At 50.6% G+C, this 20,643-nt stretch overlaps 1 protein-coding gene across 1 annotated transcript; it reads left to right on the plus strand.

Annotated features, from left to right (window-relative positions):
- Positions 1-891: 891 nt before the first annotated feature.
- On the plus strand, positions 892-20,000 carry SNX4 (sorting nexin 4). The gene is made up of 14 exons (XM_075829009.1): positions 892-1,076; positions 3,575-3,696; positions 3,775-3,910; positions 4,284-4,433; positions 5,874-5,921; positions 9,841-9,896; positions 10,906-10,978; positions 11,851-11,912; positions 11,994-12,059; positions 14,693-14,782; positions 15,156-15,255; positions 15,778-15,923; positions 16,422-16,536; positions 18,682-20,000. Exons 1-14 carry the CDS (start codon positions 981-983, stop codon positions 18,727-18,729), a joined length of 1,308 nt encoding a protein of 435 aa, XP_075685124.1. The 5' UTR covers positions 892-980; the 3' UTR covers positions 18,730-20,000.
- The last annotated feature ends 643 nt before the right edge of the window (positions 20,001-20,643 follow it).

Genomic DNA, 20,643 nt, shown 5'->3' on the forward strand with positions numbered 1-20,643 from the left:
GGCCAAAAATGCTCGTTTTTGAAAAAAACTAAACGTTCCTGTTCTCTACATTGCAGCGCCGATCACCGGCAATACGAGACAGGGGTTTGATAATCTGGTGACGGCCTCTTTAGGTTACACATATTTGGTATCGCCGCGTCTGTAACAACCCCACCTATAAAGCGATTACGTTATTTAACCCGCGTGGTGAACGCTGTAAAACATAAAACAACGCCAGAATTGCAATTTTCTGTTCATCCTGCCTTTGAAAAAAATTTGATAAAAAGTGATCAAAAAAAGTTGCATGTCTCCAAAGTGGCACCAATAAAAACGACAAGTAGTCCCGCAAAGCCTCGTAGAGCCGCAGCGGCGGGAAAATCAAAAAGTTATGGCTCCTAAAATATGGCGACACAAAAACAAAAACAAATCATTTTGAAAAAAAACATAAACAATATGAATTTGGTATCGCCGCAATCGTAAGGACCCGCTGAATAAAGTTATTGTGTTATTTATACCGCACGGTAAACGGTGTGAATTTAGAATGCAAAAAAGGGAAGCGAAACTGCTGGGTTTTTCCTCTAGGTACAGCAACAGCCGACAACAACTGAGAAACAGCCGACAACAACTGAGAAACAGCCGACAACAACTGAGAAACAGCCGACAACAACTGAGAAACAGCCGACAACTCAGAAACAGCCGACAACAACTCAGAAACAGCCGACTCCCCACTGGTCCCCTCCAGCTCACGAGGGGCTTCGTTCTCTCATTCCCGCTTGTAGGGAGGTTCTGCAGCAGCTGTGACTGTAATATTCCTATAATGTACAGCCGTCTCCTGGAGTTCACGGGGAGGGCAGCAGCCAGACCGCGCAGGCGCAGAGCTGTCATTACTGTCGGTTCCTATAGAGACCGGGGAGGAGCCTGAGGCCGGAAGTTGTCAGCTGTGAGTCTGACACCCGGACTGGATTATTCTTCATACCGGAAGCGGCTGTTACGGCGGAGAGATGAGCGGGGACGAGGAGCCTACCGGGCTGTTTAACAACGGAGACATCGAGGCCGGAGGAGAGAGTACAGACGGCGGCATAACGGAACCGGAAGTGGTGTGTACCGCAAACTAATTCTCCCCTCCTAAACCCTGCAGACTATTCCTGCCACACAGGCGCTTTCTATCTCCGCACTGCAGACTCTCTCTCCTCCTCTGTCCTCCCCCCCGCACTGCAGACTCTCTCTCCTCCTCTGTCCTCCCCCCGCACTGCAGACTCTCTCTCCCCCCCGCACTGCAGACTCTCTCCCCCCCCGCACTGCAGACTCTCTCTCCCCCCGCACTGCAGACTCTCTCTCCCCCCCGCACTGCAGACTCTCTCTCCCCCCTGCACTGCAGACTCTCTCTCCCCCCCGCACTGCAGACTCTCTCTCCCCCCGCACTGCAGACTCTCTCTCCCCCCCGCACTGCAGACTCTCTCTCCCCCCGCACTGCAGACTCTCTCTCCCCCCGCACTGCAGACTCTCTCTCCCCCCCGCACTGCAGACTCTCTCTCCCCCCGCACTGCAGACTCTCTCCCCCCCGCACTGCAGACTCTCTCCCCCCCGCACTGCAGACTCTCTCTCCCCCCCGCACTGCAGACTCTCTCCCCCCCGCACTGCAGACTCTCTCTCCCCCCGCACTGCAGACTCTCTCTCCCCCCGCACTGCAGACTCTCTCTCCCCCCGCACTGCAGACTCTCTCTCCCCCCGCACTGCAGACTCTCCCCCCCGCACTGCAGACTCTCTCCCCCCCCGCACTGCAGACTCTCTCCCCCCCGCACTGCAGACTCTCTCCCCCCGCACTGCAGACTCTCCCCCCCCGCACTGCAGACTCTCTCCCCCCCCGCACTGCAGACTCTCTCCCCCCGCACGGCAGACTCTCTCCCCCCCCGCACTGCAGACTCTCCCCCCCCGCACTGCAGACTCTCTCCCCCCCCGCACTGCAGACTCTCTCCCCCCCCGCACTGCAGACTCTCTCCCCCCCGCACTGCAGACTCTCTCCCCCCCGCACTGCAGACTCTCTCCCCCCCCCGCACTGCAGACTCTCTCCCCCCCCGCACGGCAGACTCTCTCTCCCCCCGCACGGCAGACTCTCTCTCCCCCCGCACGGCAGACTCTCTCTCCCCCCCGCACTGCAGACTCTCTCTCCCCCCGCACTGCAGACTCTCTCTCCCCCCGCACTGCAGACTCTCTCTCCCCCCCGCACTGCAGACTCTCTCTCCCCCCCGCACTGCAGACTCTCTCCCCCCGCACTGCAGACTCTCTCCCCCCCGCACTGCAGACTCTCTCCCCCCCGCACTGCAGACTCTCTCTCCCCCGCACTGCAGACTCTCTCTCCCCCCCGCACTGCAGACTCTCTCCCCCCGCACTGCAGACTCTCTCTCCCCCCCGCACTGCAGACTCTCTCTCCCCCCGCACTGCAGACTCTCTCTCCCCCCCGCACTGCAGACTCTCTCTCCCCCCGCACTGCAGACTCTCTCTCCCCCCGCACTGCAGACTCTCTCTCCCCCCGCACTGCAGACTCTCTCTCCCCCCGCACTGCAGACTCTCTCTCCCCCCGCACTGCAGACTCTCTCTCCCCCCCGCACTGCAGACTCTCTCTCCCCCCCGCACTGCAGACTCTCTCTCCCCCCCGCACTGCAGACTCTCTCTCCCCCCCGCACTGCAGACTCTCTCTCCCCCCCGCACTGCAGACTCTCTCTCCCCCCCGCACTGCAGACTCTCTCTCCCCCCCGCACTGCAGACTCTCTCTCCCCCCCGCACTGCAGACTCTCTCTCCCCCCCGCACTGCAGACTCTCTCTCCCCCCCGCACTGCAGACTCTCTCTCCCCCCGCACTGCAGACTCTCTCTCCCCCCGCACTGCAGACTCTCTCTCCCCCCGCACTGCAGACTCTCTCTCCCCCCGCACTGCAGACTCTCTCTCCCCCCGCACTGCAGACTCTCTCTCCCCCCGCACTGCAGACTCTCTCTCCCCCCGCACTGCAGACTCTCTCTCCCCCCGCACTGCAGACTCTCTCCCCCCCGCACTGCAGACTCTCTCCCCCCCGCACTGCAGACTCTCTCCCCCCCGCACTGCAGACTCTCCCCCCCGCACTGCAGACTCTCTCCCCCCCCGCACTGCAGACTCTCTCCCCCCCGCACTGCAGACTCTCTCCCCCCCCCGCACTGCAGACTCTCTCCCCCCCCCGCACTGCAGACTCTCTCCCCCCCCCCGCACTGCAGACTCTCTCCCCCCCGCACTGCAGACTCTCTCCCCCCCCCGCACTGCAGACTCTCTCCCCCCCGCACTGCAGACTCTCCCCCCCGCACTGCAGACTCTCTCCCCCCCCGCACTGCAGACTCTCTCCCCCCCCGCACTGCAGACTCTCTCCCCCCCGCACTGCAGACTCTCTCCCCCCCCGCACGGCAGACTCTCTCTCCCCCCCGCACGGCAGACTCTCTCTCCCCCCGCACGGCAGACTCTCTCTCCCCCCGCACTGCAGACTCTCTCTCCCCCCCGCACTGCAGACTCTCTCTCCCCCCCGCACTGTAATATTGGCGCTTTGGATGAGACCATTCTCCTGTTTGTTGCAGATGTCGGGGGAGGATTCCTTATTGAAGAAATTTGAGATCAGCGTTTCAGAAGCCGAGAAACGGACCGGGAAAAATGCCGTGAACATGCAGGAAACGTACACGGCGTATCTTATAGAGAGCAGGTGAGGAGCGCGGCCGCCATGATGTATCCGCTCCCCGCGCCATGTGACGTGGAATATCAGGTATCTTGTGTTTTCCAGGTTGCTGGACGCTCACAATGAAGGACACGGCTCTCTGGATTGTCTGTGGAGGAGATACAGCGAGTTTGAGCTGCTGCGCAGCCACCTGTCCGTCGCTTACCCGTTTGTGGTGGTCCCGCCGCTGCCGGAGAAGAGGGTAAAGTAGCGGGGCTCAGCAGCGAGGAGATGGCGCGTGTTACGTGGGAGGTCGGGGTTCCCTCTCCTGGGCTCCTATAGACGTTCTGCAGCTCCTGTTCATTTCATAGGAATCTGAACGAGCTGCGTGTAGAAATCTGCGGACCCTCACCGTTATTATGTGACCCCCCCCCCTCCAGGTCCGCACCGTGAGATCCCCAGGATTCTGCGGGGGGGGGGGGGGCTACAGAGATTTAGCATTTTACACCCTAAAATTCCCAGACGAGATTAGACCTTCCAGGCAGCTGGTGCCCGGCGTAGCCGCCCTGAGGGCCGTGCTGCACCTCGGAGCCCCCCATGTTTTCTCACCCGCTCCCCGTATTTACCCTGCACAGGCTGAGTTTGTGTGGCACAAACTCTCGGCTGACAATATGGATCCCGACTTCGTGGAGAGGAGGAGGATTGGTCTGGAGAACTTTCTTCTGCGTGTGGCGTCTCACCCGGTCCTGTGTCACGACAAGATCTTTACTTCCTTTCTTAACCAGGTAAGCTCCTCCCACAAGGGGGTCACCTGTCCTATGTAAATAAAGCTTAACCCCTTCCCACCCTGCCATGTACTTTTACTTCGCAGCAGCGAGGAAGTTCATGCAAAGTTCCATAATCGTACGCGGCAGTGATGGCGCCGGTCACAGGGGCTTTGCTTGCGCCATCATTGCCGGTGTCCGCTGTATTATACAGCTGACACCCTGCTCTAACGGCCAGGAGCGGAGGGGACACCGTTTATGCCCTAAGATGCTGCCGTCAATAGTGACCGAAGTGGTTTTACAGGGGAAGGGGGCTCCGCCAGTAAGCCCACAGGTGATGGTTTGTCATGGCAGCCAGGGGCTAACAATGGCCCCCAGATCTTCGCAGCCAGATACAATGTAACGCTGACAGTCGTTTTACAATGCAATATATTACAGAACGATCGGATGTTGAAGTCCCGTAGATCAGCGCTTCCTAATCTGCGAGGCGCCCCCTGGTGGTTAGTGGGGGGCAGTTCTGCCAGAAGTGATTACGCTGCGCCGGCCGCTCTCTGGCTGCGCCTGTGTCGGGTTTAGCAACGTAATGGACTTTACTTTTTTAATATTAGAGATGGGACGTTGATCCCGGTGTTTATTCTGATTGGCAGATTTGGGGTCGGGGAGGAATTTTTCCCCTAATGAGGCATTTGGCATCTGTCTTACGGGGTTTTCACCTCCTCTGGATCAACGCGGCAGATTATTGGGTGGATTTCATCGACCTGTGTCTTTTTTTCAACCTTATGAACTCTGTACCTGGGTTGAGGAGACAAATTAAAGGTAAATCGAGCAGGAGTTGTAACTTTGGCACAGACTTTGCCCGCGGACGGTGAAGATCAGACATTTCTAAGTTCTGGCGGGTGAGGCCAAATAGAAAAAGTTTGATAAACCGCGCCATAGCCGGACCGAGCTGCTCTACGGCGGGAAAGATGGAACTACACATAATTGGTGTCGCCACATCCATAACGACCTGCACTAAGAAAAGAAACCTTTATCCGCACGGTGAACGCCATAAAAATTGCAGAATTGCTTGGTTTTTTTTGTTGATTTTGTGTCCCAAGAAAAGCAATAACCGGTAATCAAAAAGTCCAAACTATCGCAAAATGCTCCCCCCCCCCCCCCCTAATCAGTACAGCGGGGGCCCCACAGCCATCATACACTCCTCACCCGCCCTGCACCCGCCCTCATACCGCTCGTCAGCACCTGATCCATCACGTTCCCCGGACAGATTGTTCTCATACAGTGAAATCCCTGTAATCCATTTGATAATCCGCTAGTTCTGATGATCCGGCACAGTCCTGATCTCCTCCATGTTCTCCGACCTCACCAGTTATTTTATTTTGATATCAGTTACTGTACTGTAGTGTGGCTGCCGGCCCTGTTACTGCTCTCCCTCAATACCCGTGTATATTCTGTTGTCTCCAGGAGAACGGATGGAAGGAGGCGCTGAACGAGGCAGGACTGCAAGTCAAGGTAGAGTCACCCACGTCTGTCACTGACCGCTGACCGGCCGCTATGGGGGACTCAGGCCAGCGAATATATCACCTCAGCCTCGTAATATGAGAGCAGCTCAGACTTCCTGAAGAAGGAAATATTTATATAAAGTATCATTGATCATCATTATACAGGTCATATATAGAAAGAATCTGTAGTTGTGAATACAGCTCTGGAGTATAATACAGGATGTAACTCAGGATCAGTACAGGATAAGTAATGTAATGTATGTACACAGTGACTCCACCAGCAGAATAGTGAGTGCAGCTCTGGAGTATAATACAGGATGTAACTCAGGATCAGTACAGGATAAGTAATGTAATGTATGTACGCAGTGACTCCACCAGCAGAATAGTGAGTGCAGCTCTGGAGTATAATACAGGCTGTAACTCAGGATCAGTACGGGAAAAGTAATGTAATGTATGTACAGTGACTCCACCAGCAGAATAGTGAGTGCAGCTCTGGAGTATAATACAGGATATAACTCAGGATCAGTATAGGATAAGTAATGTATGTACACAGTGACTCCACCAGCAGAATAGTGAGTGCAGCTCTGGAGTATAATACAGGATGTAACTCCGGATCAGTACAGGATAAGTAATGTAATGTATGTACACAGGGACTCCACCAGCAGAATAGTGAGTGCAGCTCTGGAGTATAATACAGGATGTAACTCAGGATCAGTACAGGATAAGTAATGTAATGTATGTACACAGTGACTCCACCAGCAGAATAGTGAGTGCAGCTCTGGAGTATAATACAGGATGTAACTCCGGATCAGTACAGGATAAGTAATGTAATGTATGTACACAGGGACTCCACCAGCAGAATAGTGAGTGCAGCTCTGGAGTATAATACAGGATGTAACTCAGGATCAGTACAGGATAAGTAATGTAATGTATGTACACAGGGACTCCACCAGCAGAATAGTGAGTGCAGCTCTGGAGTATAATACAGGATGTAACTCCGGATCAGAACAGGAGGAGTAATGTAATATATGTACACAGGGACTCCACCAGCAGAATAGTTAGTGCAGCTCTGGAGTATAATACAGGATATAACTCAGGATCAGTACAGGATAAGTAATGTAATGTATGTACACAGTGACTCCACCAGCAGAATAGTGAGTGCAGCTCTGGAGTATAATACAGGATGTAACTCAGGATAAGTACAGTATAAGTAATGTAATGTATGTACACAGTGACCACCAGCAGAATAGTGAGTGCAGCTCTGGAGTATAATACAGGATATAACTCAGGATCAGTACAGGATAAGTAATGTAATGTGTATATACACAGTGACTCCACCAGCAGAATAGTGAGTGCAGCTCTGGAGTATAATACAGGATATAACTCAGGATCATCAGTACATAAGTAATGTAATGTATGTACACAGTGACTCCACCAGCAGAATAGTGAGTGCAGCTCTGGAGTATAATACAGCATATAACTCAGGATCAGTACAGGATAAGTAATGTAATGTATGTACACAGTGACTCCACCAGCAGAATAGTGAGTGCAGCTCTGGAGTATAATACAGGATATAACTCAGGATCAGTACAGGATAAGTAATGTAATGTATGTACACAGTGACTCCACCAGCAGAATAGTGAGTGCAGCTCTGGAGTATAATACAGGATGTAACTCAGGATCAGTACAGGATAAGTAATGTAATGTATGTACACAGTGACTCCACCAGCAGAATAGTGAGTGCAGCTCTGGAGTATAATACAGGATATAACTCAGGATCAGTACAGGATAAGTAATGTAATGTGTATATACACAGTGACTCCACCAGCAGAATAGTGAGTGCAGCTCTGGAGTATAATACAGGATATAACTCAGGATCATCAGTACATAAGTAATGTAATGTATGTACACAGTGACTCCACCAGCAGAATAGTGAGTGCAGCTCTGGAGTATAATACAGCATATAACTCAGGATCAGTACAGGATAAGTAATGTAATGTATGTACACAGTGACTCCACCAGCAGAATAGTGAGTGCAGCTCTGGAGTATAATACAGGATATAACTCTGGATCAGTACAGGATAAGTAATGTATGTACACAGTGAATCCACCAGCAGAATAGTGAGTGCAGCTCTGGAGTATAATACAGGATGTAACTCAGGATCAGTACAGGATAAGTAATGTATGTACACAGTGACTCCACCAGCAGAATAGTGAGTGCAGCTCTGGAGGATAATACATGATATAACTCAGGATCAGTACAGGATAAGTAATGTAATGTATGTACACAGTGACTCCACCGGCAGAATAGTGAGTGCAGCTCTGGAGGATAATACATGATATAACTCAGGATCAGTACAGGATAAGTAATGTAATGTATGTACACAGTGACTCCACCAGCAGAATAGTGAGTGCAGCTCTGGAGTATAATACAGGATGTAACTCAGGATCAGTACAGGATAAGTAATGTAATGTACACAGTGACTCCACCAGCAGAATAGTGAGTGCAGCTCTGGAGTATAATACAGGATGTAACTCAGGATCAGTACAGGATAAGTAATGTATGTACACAGAGACTCCACCAGCAGAATAGTGAGTGCAGCTCTGGAGTATAATACAGGATGTAACTCAGGATCAGTACAGGATAAGTAATGTATGTACACAGTGACTCCACCAGCAGAATAGTGAGTGCAGCTCTGGAGTATAATACAGGATGTAACTCAGGATCAGTACAGGATAAGTAATGTAATGTATGTACACAGTGACTCCACCAGCAGAATAGTGAGTGCAGCTCTGGAGTATAATACAGGATGTAACTCAGAATCAGTACAGGATATGTAATGTAATGTATGTACACAGTGACTCCACCAGCAGAATAGTGAGTGCAGCTCTGGAGTATAATACAGGATGTAACTCAGGATCAGTACAGGATAAGTAATGTAATGTACACAGTGACTCCACCAGCAGAATAGTGAGTGCAGCTCTGGAGTATAATACAGGATGTAACTCAGGATCAGTACAGGATAAGTAATGTATGTACACAGAGACTCCACCAGCAGAATAGTGAGTGCAGCTCTGGAGTATAATACAGGATGTAACTCAGGATCAGTACAGGATAAGTAATGTATGTACACAGTGACTCCACCAGCAGAATAGTGAGTGCAGCTCTGGAGTATAATACAGGATATAACTCAGGATCCGTAATGTAATGGCAGAGTGACTGCTATTTCTGGAGATTATATCTATATGTGACTTGGTAATATGGTCATCAGAGGTGACATGAATTCTAATAGTGTAAAGATAGATTACGTATTACATACAGGACATAGAATAACTCCGGGTATCCACCCTTCTATTGTGCAGAATTATTCTGATTCCTTCAGTGATATATAATGGGCTCCTATATGTGTCGGTATAGCTCGCGCCCCTGTGGAGTGTCTATAGAATATACAGGGTAAGGCCCCATGCACACGACTGTGCCCGCAATCCCGGCCCGTGATTGCGGGCACGGCCGGCCGCTGACTGACAGCCGCATTTTCGGGCCGTGCTCCCATACAAAGTATGGGAGCACGGCCCGCAAAATGCGAAAGAACGGACATGTTCCATAATTCCCGGAACATTTCCACGGCACGGACACCCTTCCGTAGTGCTACGTGAAGGTGTCAGTGCTCAATGAAAGTGAATGGCTCCGTTTTTGCTGTCGTGTGCATGGGGCCTTAGTCCGCACGTCCTTATGGCTGATGCTGCAGAACTTGTTGTCTCCTTTCATCTTTTTTGACCGATCAATTGCATTTCAATGCTGCAGATTCAGTCCAGACATACAGGGGAATCTGAGACCCCCCCCATATCGTTACCTCATAGGGCGGCGCTGACTCTCGGCTCTCGTATCTTTGCTGCGTTTCATGTTTCTGCATTTTCCCTTTTTGTAGACGGACTCCAGGCTGAAGTCACTAAGTGCAACTTTCCGTGTCAAAAACCCAGACAGGTGAGTATGAGGGGGGTGATCGCGGGGAAGGAGGGGGGGTGATCGCGGGGACGGAGGGGGTGTGATCGCGGGGACGGAGGGGGTGTGATCGCGGGGACGGAGGGGGGTGTGATCGCGGGGAGGGAGGGGGGTGTGATCGCGGGGAGGGAGGGGGGTGTGATCGCGGGAGGAGGGGGGTGATCGCGGGGAAGAGGGGGGTGATCGTGGGGGGTGATCGCGGGGAGGTGCATGAGGGGCCGTTTTGGTGCAGGGTTATTGTTAAATACTTTCTGTAGACACCAACCAGGATGATCAGATCTCAGGCAGAGCCATGGATCCCCCACAAACATGAGCCTCCCCCATATTCTTCCATAAGAAGAGAATCCCCGCATGTTAAGGGAGAATGGGTACCCCGGCACCTGAATTTTTGTATAAGTATCTGCAACTTTATATTTTGCTTCTCTGCTTGCTGTCAGTGATTGGGAACATTATAGGCTTATTCCCAGCTTCTAATGTAATGGCATATCGCTAGGATGATCACTTTATGATCGGTGGGGGGGGTCCCACATCGGAGACCCACTGAATCTAAGCATGGAGGATACACAGCGCTGACTCAGCTCTTTGAACATTTATTTGCACAGCGTTGTCCCGGCTGTGTAGGGAATAACAGTGAAGCTAAATCAGTGCTGCGGCCACTTTATTCTCTGCAATTCAGACTGATACATTGTACCAAAACTATCAGGACAGGGGACCGATTTATGCTATTTACCTCACAGAGCATTGTCTACACTGATACATTGTAACAAACCCTCAGCTGTGTGAGCAGGACTAGGTCAGGATGGGGTTTTTAGCTTCTCAATGTAAGATATTACTGTTCCCATTTACTGACAACAAGCAAAGATCTTAAAGAGAGTTCAATATTTCAAACCCGGTCAGTAGACGGGACTGATCTAGTTCTTGCTGTGTTGTGCGGGTGGTCGTGTTATGCGCCGGGACCTTCTCTTGGTTATGATTCGTTTCTGCGTTGCAGGCGCTTCACTGAGCTGAAACATTACAGCGACGAGCTGCAGTCCGTCATCTCCCACCTCCTGCGAGTCCGTGCGGTGAGTGTATCCCGGCTGTAATCACCCTAAACCTGTCCCTGATCTATGAATGGGGGAGGGGTGCCGTTTTTACATATTTTAAGCATCTGGTGATTTAACTTTTTAATGAAACGAGCGCTTACATCGGCACATTCACCCTCTGACCTGGTACCTGCACCGCAGAGCGCCCATAGTGTAGGGTGACTGGAGATCATAGTCATTGCAGTGCATTCTGGGAGCAGTTCTGATTGGCATAGGAGGCATAAAAGCAGTAGAGGTGTCCGCGGTGTCCGCCAGCTCAGGCCCCGTCACTCACGATTCTTCCCTACATTTGGCTTGTACATCGGGAAGCTGTTCATGTCCATGGGGCTCCAATAGCTGGATGGGGATGAAGAGCGTGTGGTTTTGGCCTCCGTCAGGCTGCTCTACGTCTGGACACCTTTTTATTTTTGAACAAAGGAATAGCATCGTGGACTACACTATTCCATCCTGCCGGATCCCGCATGGTGTGCGTTATTTAACATGGGAACGTATGGATGACAAATGCCTCTGTATAGCACCAGTCATAGGTATATGTTAACGAATGTCGGGAAGCCCCTGACGTCACAGTCCATATATAGACATCAGGGGTGGGAGTCCCTGGCCAGACTGCTTCCGATTAGTAGCTCATGACATCGCTGTCGGAGCTTCCCGGGCAAAGCGCGCTACAGGTAATGCTCCTCCCGGGGGTTTGGGGTGACGTATCCTACTGTATGCCTATACGCCTATACAGTGGGATACGTTGGAGGTATACATCAGGACTATGTCGGATTGTTGGGCGGCTTCTTTCAGTGGTGAATAGAACGACTTGTATTCTGGGATATGAGAATGTTTCCGTTCTTTGTGTCTTCTAGAGAGTGGCTGACCGTCTGTACGGCGTCTACAAAGTGCATGGGAATTACGGCCGAGTTTTCAGGTCCGTCTGCTGGTCTTGCTCTGGGGGAGGGGATGTCTAGGCTTTTATTGTCCGTATCTCACAATGTTCGTTTATCCGCAGTGAATGGAGCGCAATAGAGAGGGAAATGGGAGATGGTCTGCAGAGCGCCGGGCATCACATGGACGTGTAAGTGACTTATGTTTCCCCTACACGGGCGAACTGCCGGCCAGAATGTGCCAGTACAATTTTTTCCCGAATAATCGCCACTAATCTCGTTCTTATCTGACAATCTGTTGACGAAACCTCCGCAGTGCTGGATGATGGGACGTTATAAAAGAGCAGCCGCTGCTGCATCACCCCTGTACGAGCTCGTGGGACATCCCGTTTACCAACCCTGCGTGTTAATACGGAGTCCCGCGCCCCCCCCCCCCATTTTGCGGGTAGAACAGCCCCACTTTTCTGGGAAAACTTTGCATAAGATTTTGCGGCGTCTGCGGGAATTTGGACATTTGTGAGGTCAGGCGCTGGTGTTGGGGTTGATGCCCGGGTTCTGTGCAGTCACTCGAGTTCTTCCACCCCAAACCCCTCACCCCAGGTCTTTATGAGGTCGCTGTGTACACTGGGGCGCAGTCACGCTGGAACAGGGAAGAACCCCAAACTGTTATAACTCAATTGTAGCTTCCAACTTTGGGACATGTCTTTGTATGTTGTAGCGTTAACCCTTCACTGGAACTAAGGGCTCGAACCCTGAAAAACAGCCCCAGCCCATTCCCCCTCCTCCTCATGTTACAGTAGTCGCTGTGTATTCCGGTAGGTAACGTTCTCCTCGCATCTGCCAAACCCAGATCCCTCCATCAGACTGCCAGATAGTGAGCCGTCATTCATCCCTCCAGGGAACACGCGGAGTCCAGTGATGACGTGCTTTACACCACTCCAGCTGCTGCTTGGCATTGTGCATGGTGATCTTAGGCCATGAAGCTCTGGGCGCACGGTTCTGGTGTCACTTCCTGAGGCCGCGTGGAGCTCTGTAGTCCGTGATACAACAGAGGACAGGCGATTATTATACATCAGGCGCTTCAGCACTCGGTGGCCCCGCACTGTGAGTTACATGGTCTACCCGCCTCATGGCTGAGATGTTGTTACTGCTAGATGCTTCCACTACACAATAACAGCACTTAAATGGGGACCGGGGCAGATGTAGAAAATAATAACACAGGTGAGCGGGGCAGATCTAGCAGATAATAACGCTTACAGGTGACCAGGGCAGATCTAGTAGATAATAATAACACAGGTGACTGGGGGCAGATGTAGAAAATAACACAGGTGACTGGGGGCAGATCTAGCAGATAATAACGCAGAGGGCAGGTTCACACTGCTCATTTACAGCTGTGTTTCGGGCTGTAAATGGCCGAAAAATCGGAAGCAGAACTCCTCCAAACATCTACCCATTGATTTCAATGGGAAAAACAGCGTTCTGTTCCGACGGGCCGTTTTTTTGCGTGGTCGTTTTTTAAAAAAAAAAAACAGCCGCTTTAAAAAAACGGAACGTGAAAAGGAAATGCAGATCACTTCTTGGGATGTTTTTGGAGTCGTTTTTCATAGTCTATAGAAAACCGCTCCAAAAAGGCCGTGAAAATCGTGAGTGGCTTAAAATACGTTGGAAAATCAGGAGCTGTTTTCCCTTGAATAAAACTCCATATTTTCAGACGTTTTTGAGTTTGTGTGTGAACAGAGCCTTACAGATGACCGGGGCAGATCTAGCAGAGAATAATAACACTTACAGGTGACCGGGGCAGATCTAGCAGAGAATAATAACACTTACAGGTGACCGGGGCAGATCTAGCAGAGAATAATAACACTTACAGGTGACCGGGGCAGATCTAGCAGAGAATAATAACACTTACAGGTGACCGGGGCAGATCTAGCAGAGAATAATAACACTTACAGGTGACCGGGGCAGATCTAGCAGAGAATAATAACACAGGTGACCGGGGCAGATCTAGCAGAGAATAATAACACTTACAGGTGACCAGGGCAGATCTAGCAGAGAATAATAACACTTACAGGTGACCGGGGCAGATCTAGCAGATAACACTTACAGGTGAGCGGGGCAGATCTAGCAGAGAATAATAACACTTACAGGTGAGCGGGGCAGATCTAGCAGAGAATAATAACACTTACAGGTGACCGGGGCAGATCTAGCAGAGAATAATAACACTTCCAGGTGACTGGGGCAGACATTTCCCAGACTGACTTGTGGTGAAGCTGGCATCCTATGACCGTGCCACGTGCAGTGCCCACACATTTGGTGGTCATGTTTCAGATTTTCTGTCCTTATTTGCGGGTCTCTTCAATGCGCTGCTGAACATTTTTCGCACGGAAATCAGAGAAAATCATTCTCGTTCTGTTCCGGATTTTGCCATTTTCAATGTAGAAGCCATGAAATCCGCAACAAATGTGCTCCGTGTGAGGGTCACTGTGAAGTCCCGGAGCTCCTCTGTGTCACTCCTACTACTAGCAATGTTCCTCCGTGGAGATCGCATGGCTGCGTGCTGGATTTCATGCGCCTGTCTGCAGTGGGGGCGGCTGAAACACCTGAACTTCCTAATTAGGTGGCGGGTGCACGTACTTCTGGCCATATAGTGTCTATACGTGGATTTCTGATCCTGTGAAGGTAACGCGGGGGTGTCTTGTCTCCTTGTCCACACTGCTGCCTCCTATGACTTACATTCACATGGTCGCTCCATATTTGGGGTCTGCACTGTATTCTCTATCGGACATGGAGGTTAATGCCGGGAATGCTCTGATGGTGTCCGCAGGTACGCCGCTTCCATTGATGACATCCTGGAGGAGGAGGAGCACTACGCCGATCAGCTGAAAGAATATTTATTCTACGCGGAAGCTTTAAGGTACCGTCCCGCGTCTTATTTCCACTGCATATGGCGCTAATCATTGGAGGGGGCGACAGACTGTAAATACACAGACGATCCGACCTGATGATAAGGACGTACCTGACGGTCCACAATCCAGCGATTCCATTCAGTATAAAATCCTGAGAACCTTTGTGATGCCGGATCGTCAGACATTCCAGACTACTGGAAGTTTAGATAAATGTTGACCTACATAATTACACATCTTGTATACATTTTCCTGCCACTGTCAGAATTTTACTGTATTAGAGCAATAGTCCACGATGAACGAGGACCCTGGGACCTCCGTGGGGGGGGTGGGGGGGGGCTGTTGTATCTGCGGCCCCTAATCCTGCAGTGATTCTTCTTCCAGGGCCGTGTGCAGGAAACATGAGCTCATGCAGTACGACCTAGAAATGTCTGCGCTGGACCTCGTCTCTAAGAAGCAGCAGTGCGAGGAGCTGGCCACCGGGGTAAGACTGCTCATTGCTGGGATTTCTCCATTCAAAAAAATAATCAAATCCCATGGAGTTTATTGAGGTGGTATATGATGGGGGTCCGACTGCCGGGAGCGCTGCTGTGCAGGTAAAAGCAGAGAGGTGGCTGCAGCGCTAAAGCAGTCGGCCCCTGACCAATCAAAGTCCTGGCATATCCTAGTGACTATCACTTTCTGTAATGTGAATAGTCCTTTATCTATGAATGAGTCTAAGGGGTGTGGCCTGTATACTTGTTGTTTAGTGAGGGCTTTAACCAATGACCATAAAGCTGCGGCCCATGTGTGCGGTCACATGACAGGCTGATCCGCAGTCTACACCTGTAATGTATTCTGAGGGGGGAGGAGCCTCTAATGAATATTAATGTGCAGCCGATCACAAGGTAAGGCCGGTCTCGCGTTGCTCTGTTACGGCCGCAGTATCCGGACCAGCACGTGCTCGTCCGCAGCCCCTTCACCCCCATGTTACGTCGCGCTGACATGTCTCTGGTTTGTCCTTCAGACTGTGAGAACTTTTTCACTAAAGGGAATGACCAGCAAACTGTTTGGTCAGGAGACTCCGGAGCAAAGAGAGGCCAAAATGACGCTGCTGGAGGAACAGATAGAAGAGGGAGAGGAGCAGCTCAAAGTGGAGAATGAGGAGAGCAGGTGCGGAGTTCTGGGGTCGCGGTGGGAGGAGTCTATTGTTCTGGACGTTCCCATGATTGTTCATTCTTAAAGGGCAAGACCACATTATTTAATCTTAAAGGCTCTGTACGCCTTTTGGAGGGCCATTTTTTATTTTAATAGGTCAGTGTGATTAGTGCAGCTTTCTAAATAGTTTATATTAAAAATTCATATCACTTTTTGAGATACAGCTGCTTTGTATCCTGTATATAAAGTGGCTGCATCTAGCGCTAAATCCTGCTCCCGTCAGGTCTGATGGGTTGAGTGACAGCGGGTCCTGTGTGACTCTGACACGCACGATCCACCTGTGGTCCATCACATCTAAGTTATGAACTGTCAGAGACACGCACGACCCGCTGACCTTTTTATTAAAAAAAATTAATAATAATTGCCCTCCAAAGGTTTACATCGCCTTTAAGAGGATAGAAAGACGTCCATAGATAATCAGCAATGATAATATTAGTGATTGATGTTTTTTAGGGATTTCGTGCAGAACGCTTGGCTGGAGATAGAACGTTTTAAAGATCAGAAGAATCGGGACCTGAAGGAGGCGCTGATCAATTATGCCGTCATGCAGATCAGCATGTGCAAGAAGGTGAGGACTTCCCGTACTATTTGTCATTTACCGTGTGGTTTGCTGGGGAAACGGCTGCATCGGGCAAAACCATATAAAGTCAGCTTTTATTTCACAATCCTCTACTACCGGGCAGCAAAAAGTATCTGCACCCCTTTTTAAAGAGACTCTGTCACCAGTTTATATATTCCATCTCCAGACTGATCTAATCGGCGATGCGATGCTGAGAACTACAGGGGGATTTGTTTTATAAAACGTTTATTTGCAGTTCTGAGAATTTTTCTAAATATAATAATGTGGATCTAATAGCCAAAGAGGAGGTGACTTTCTTTTCACTCTGGGCGGAGTAATGTTTTCTGTATAACGCTGTCCAATCAGCATACAGCTTCTCCCCTGTCCAATCCGCATACAGCTTCTCCCCTGTCCAATCCGCATACAGCTTCTCCCCTGTCCAATCCGCATACAGCTTCTCCCCTGTCCAATCCGCATACAGCTTCTCCCCTGTCCAATCCGCATACAGCTTCTCCCCTGTCCAATCCGCATACAGCTTCTCCCCTGTCCAATCCGCATACAGCTTCTCCCCTGTCCAATCCGCATACAGCTTCTCCCCTGTCCAATCCGCATACAGCTTCTCCCCTGTCCAATCAGCATACAGCTTCTCCCCTGTCCAATCAGCATACAGCTTCTCCCCTGTCCAATCCGCATACAGCTTCTCCCCTGTCCAATCCGCATACAGCTTCTCCCCTGTCCAATCCGCATACAGCTTCTCCCCTGTCCAATCCGCATACAGCTTCTCCCCTGTCCAATCCGCATACAGCTTCTCCCCTGTCCAATCCGCATACAGCTTCTCCCCTGTCCAATCCGCATACAGCTTCTCCCCTGTCCAATCAGCATACAGCTTCTCACCTGTCCAATCAGCATACAGCTTCTCCCCTGTCCAATCCGCATACAGCTTCTCACCTGTCCAATCAGCATACAGCTTCTCCCCTGTCCAATCAGCATACAGCTTCTCCCCTGTCCAATCCGCATCCAGCTTCTCCCCTGTCCAATTCGCATACAGCTTCTTCCCTGTCCAATCAGCATACAGCTTCTTCCCTGTCCAATCAGCATACAGCTTCTTCCCTGTCCAATCAGCATACAGTTTCTTCCCTGTCCAATCCGCATACAGCTTCTCCCCTGTCCAATCAGCATACAGCTTCTCCCCTGTCCAATCAGCATACAGCTTCTCCCCTGTCCAATCAGCATACAGCTTCTCCCCCTTCCTTGCCCAGTAACACAGCGTGATCATACAGTATACAGCTTCCATTCCTGACTGTGTATACAACTGGTGATATCTCCGGTTGTGTCGCTGCGATCCCGGTGTCATAGATTAGAGTCTCCTCTGTCATCTGCCACCAGCACCGCTGTTCTAGGTGGTCACAGCCGGAGATATATCTATATGGAGCGATCCCCCCTCCCTCCAGCCTCAGTCTCTCACACTGTGTGAAGCAGCTTCATGCTGATAGGTCAGAGGATGTGAGGAGGCTCCGCCTCTGGAGAATCGCTGCGGTTACCCCCCACTTCTCTAGTAGAGCCTCATTTACATAAAAAAAGCTCAGAACTATTAAAATAATGTTTTGGGACACAATTTTCACTATTATTATCAGTGTGACGGCGCCGATCAGATTATCCCGGAAATCGGACATTACTAAACTAGTGGCGGGGCCTCTTTAATGAGTGGGTTTGGTCATTCTGGCATGACATCAAATATCCATCCCTGCGGTTCCCATAGGGAATCCTTCGTTGTAGTGAGGGGGTTACCTCTCCCAAGGTGACAGTTTTCTGCCCTGCTGGAGCCGTCCGGTCACTTGTAACAGCTGATAATGTGACGTGGAGATGACACGAGCAGCAACGTGACCAAACGAGAGCTCCGAGCAAGACCACCAAGTGCCGACACCTCCTCCACTACCGAGCTCTGAACTGGAAGAAGCGTCAGCAAGAACGGTTCATCCGGAGCTTCATAGATTGAGCAGTCGTGGACATGAAGCAGCACAGCGGGGGGGGGGTTATATTATTGTCTGTGTAGTGTATGAATGGTTGGTATTAATAATCCCCCCGTCGCCTGGTTACCCCCTTGGGATACGTTGTGCTGAGTAATTGACGTCTTGATGCCCCTCTCGTCTGCAGGGCATCCAGGTCTGGACCAATGCCAAGGAATGTTTCAGCAAGATGTGATCCCTGGAGCCCCGCGTGCCCGCTCCTGGAGTCACTGCGCTAGAAGATGCCGCCTAATCTGGGAATCTGGGCGTCCGCTGCCTCCACCATGGAACTAATGGAGAATTTGTAATTGCTTGTTCTAACTGGAATATCTGACATGGAGATATTATGGCGGCCGCACGCGGAGGGCGGCATCAGCTTTCAAGACTCTTTCTGATTGTTTGCTCTCCGACTGTCCAAGTGACGTCCCGGTGCCACGTTCTGCTCCAGTCCACAGAATTCTCTCTTATTCCTTCACTTTTCAGGCCTGGTGTCTGCACATTGGCTGGAAGGAATGAACTGATACCAAGAGCACGTGTATTTTTAAGGGTTAACGTGACGCCGGTCAAGGAGCTGCTATTGCCCAAGTTCAGTCAGTGGCCGGTGAATACATTTCCCTGCTCTCCAGGTTCTTAGATTTGTACATGAAAGTGGGAAGTCACGTGGACTCCATTATGTCACCCGTCACTTTGTGCCTTAGTGACGTCACTAGGGCTTGAAGAATCGGCAGGTGCAGCAGGTCCGCCCCTGAACCCACTGCCTCCATGTCTACGTAACGGATCCTGTTTTTTAGGGATTTTCACAAAAGTGTATAACATCGCGCTTCACGTGCAGGAGGTGACGCGGTTTAGATTTGTGTACGTTAAAGGGCCGGCGTCCAGTCTCCTGATGATAAAACTTCATCATTGGATAATGAAAAGTCGTGCAACCTTCTAATAGACTTTGCCTGTCAATTCACCACTTTCAAGATCTCTGCTTTCTGTTAGTGAATGTATACATCATGAGACTGAAAAACATCCTGAGGTTTTGTTACATTTGTATCCAGTGTAGACCATCTTCTGTGAGTGAGCTAAACTGTGCCCTGATACATTGTAACAAACTCTCAGAACAGGAGGGAGATGAGCAGCACATCGGATGTATTGTGAGCAGGTCTCTGCCAGGATGTGTAAACCATGAATTCACTGACATCAAGCAGAGATCCTGAAGTGGTAAGACAGTTCTATTATACAATGAAGGCAGGACTGGCCCTTTAATACAATCCGAGCTTTCGTCCCTCCGGTAGACCCCCCCCCCCCCCCGCCGGGCCTGATACTGTCGGCACTTTACTGCATGTCGCTCTGACACGACCGCCTCCGTCTTTTCATCATCCCTTATTTTTGCCTTTTTTTCCCTTGTTGATTAATTTTCGTGACGAGGGACCGTTTATTACATTCCTTGTGCCAAATTAACAATAAATGATGATAAATTCATCTGCTCTCCCGCATTTCCTTACATACTGGCGGATTGTATATGTATCTGGAGCATTCAGGTCTCTGGATTTACTTTATTACTGGAAAATTCCAGTAATCCGGCATTTAACCCCTTCCCGACATCTTTCTGCATACGTCATGGAAAGCCAGTGCTTCCCGTATTTTGCAGTATCCATACGACAAATGGTGGACACCGGCTCAGAAGCAGAGTCAGTCGGTGCCATCATCCCGAGTGTCAGCTGTATGTTAAAGCTGACACCCTGCTGTAATGGCGGGGACTGAAATGAGCTCCAACCCTGCCATTAACCCCTTAAATGCAGCAGTCAAAAGCGATTGCAAAAGCTCATCGGGACCCCAGCAATGAAATGCCTAATACTGGCCTCTCTGTCTGCCTAGTACGGAAGGCTTCCAGGCCATGCACCTAAAAGCCGACTGCAAGATGGCGATGGCTCCGGAGCTGAGCCGGCGTCATTAGCGGTGGATGTCAGCTGTAATGGCAGGAAGCGGAGCTAGCTCCAATCTCTGCCGTTAACCCCTTAGGCTGGGTTCACACGACCTATTTTCAGACGTAAACGAGGCGTATTATGCCTCGTTTTACGTCTGAAAATAGGGCTACAATACGTCGACAAACATCTGCCCATTC

Source organism: Rhinoderma darwinii, chromosome 6 (assembly GCF_050947455.1).
Source record: "Rhinoderma darwinii isolate aRhiDar2 chromosome 6, aRhiDar2.hap1, whole genome shotgun sequence".
NCBI lineage: Eukaryota > Metazoa > Chordata > Amphibia > Anura > Rhinodermatidae > Rhinoderma > Rhinoderma darwinii.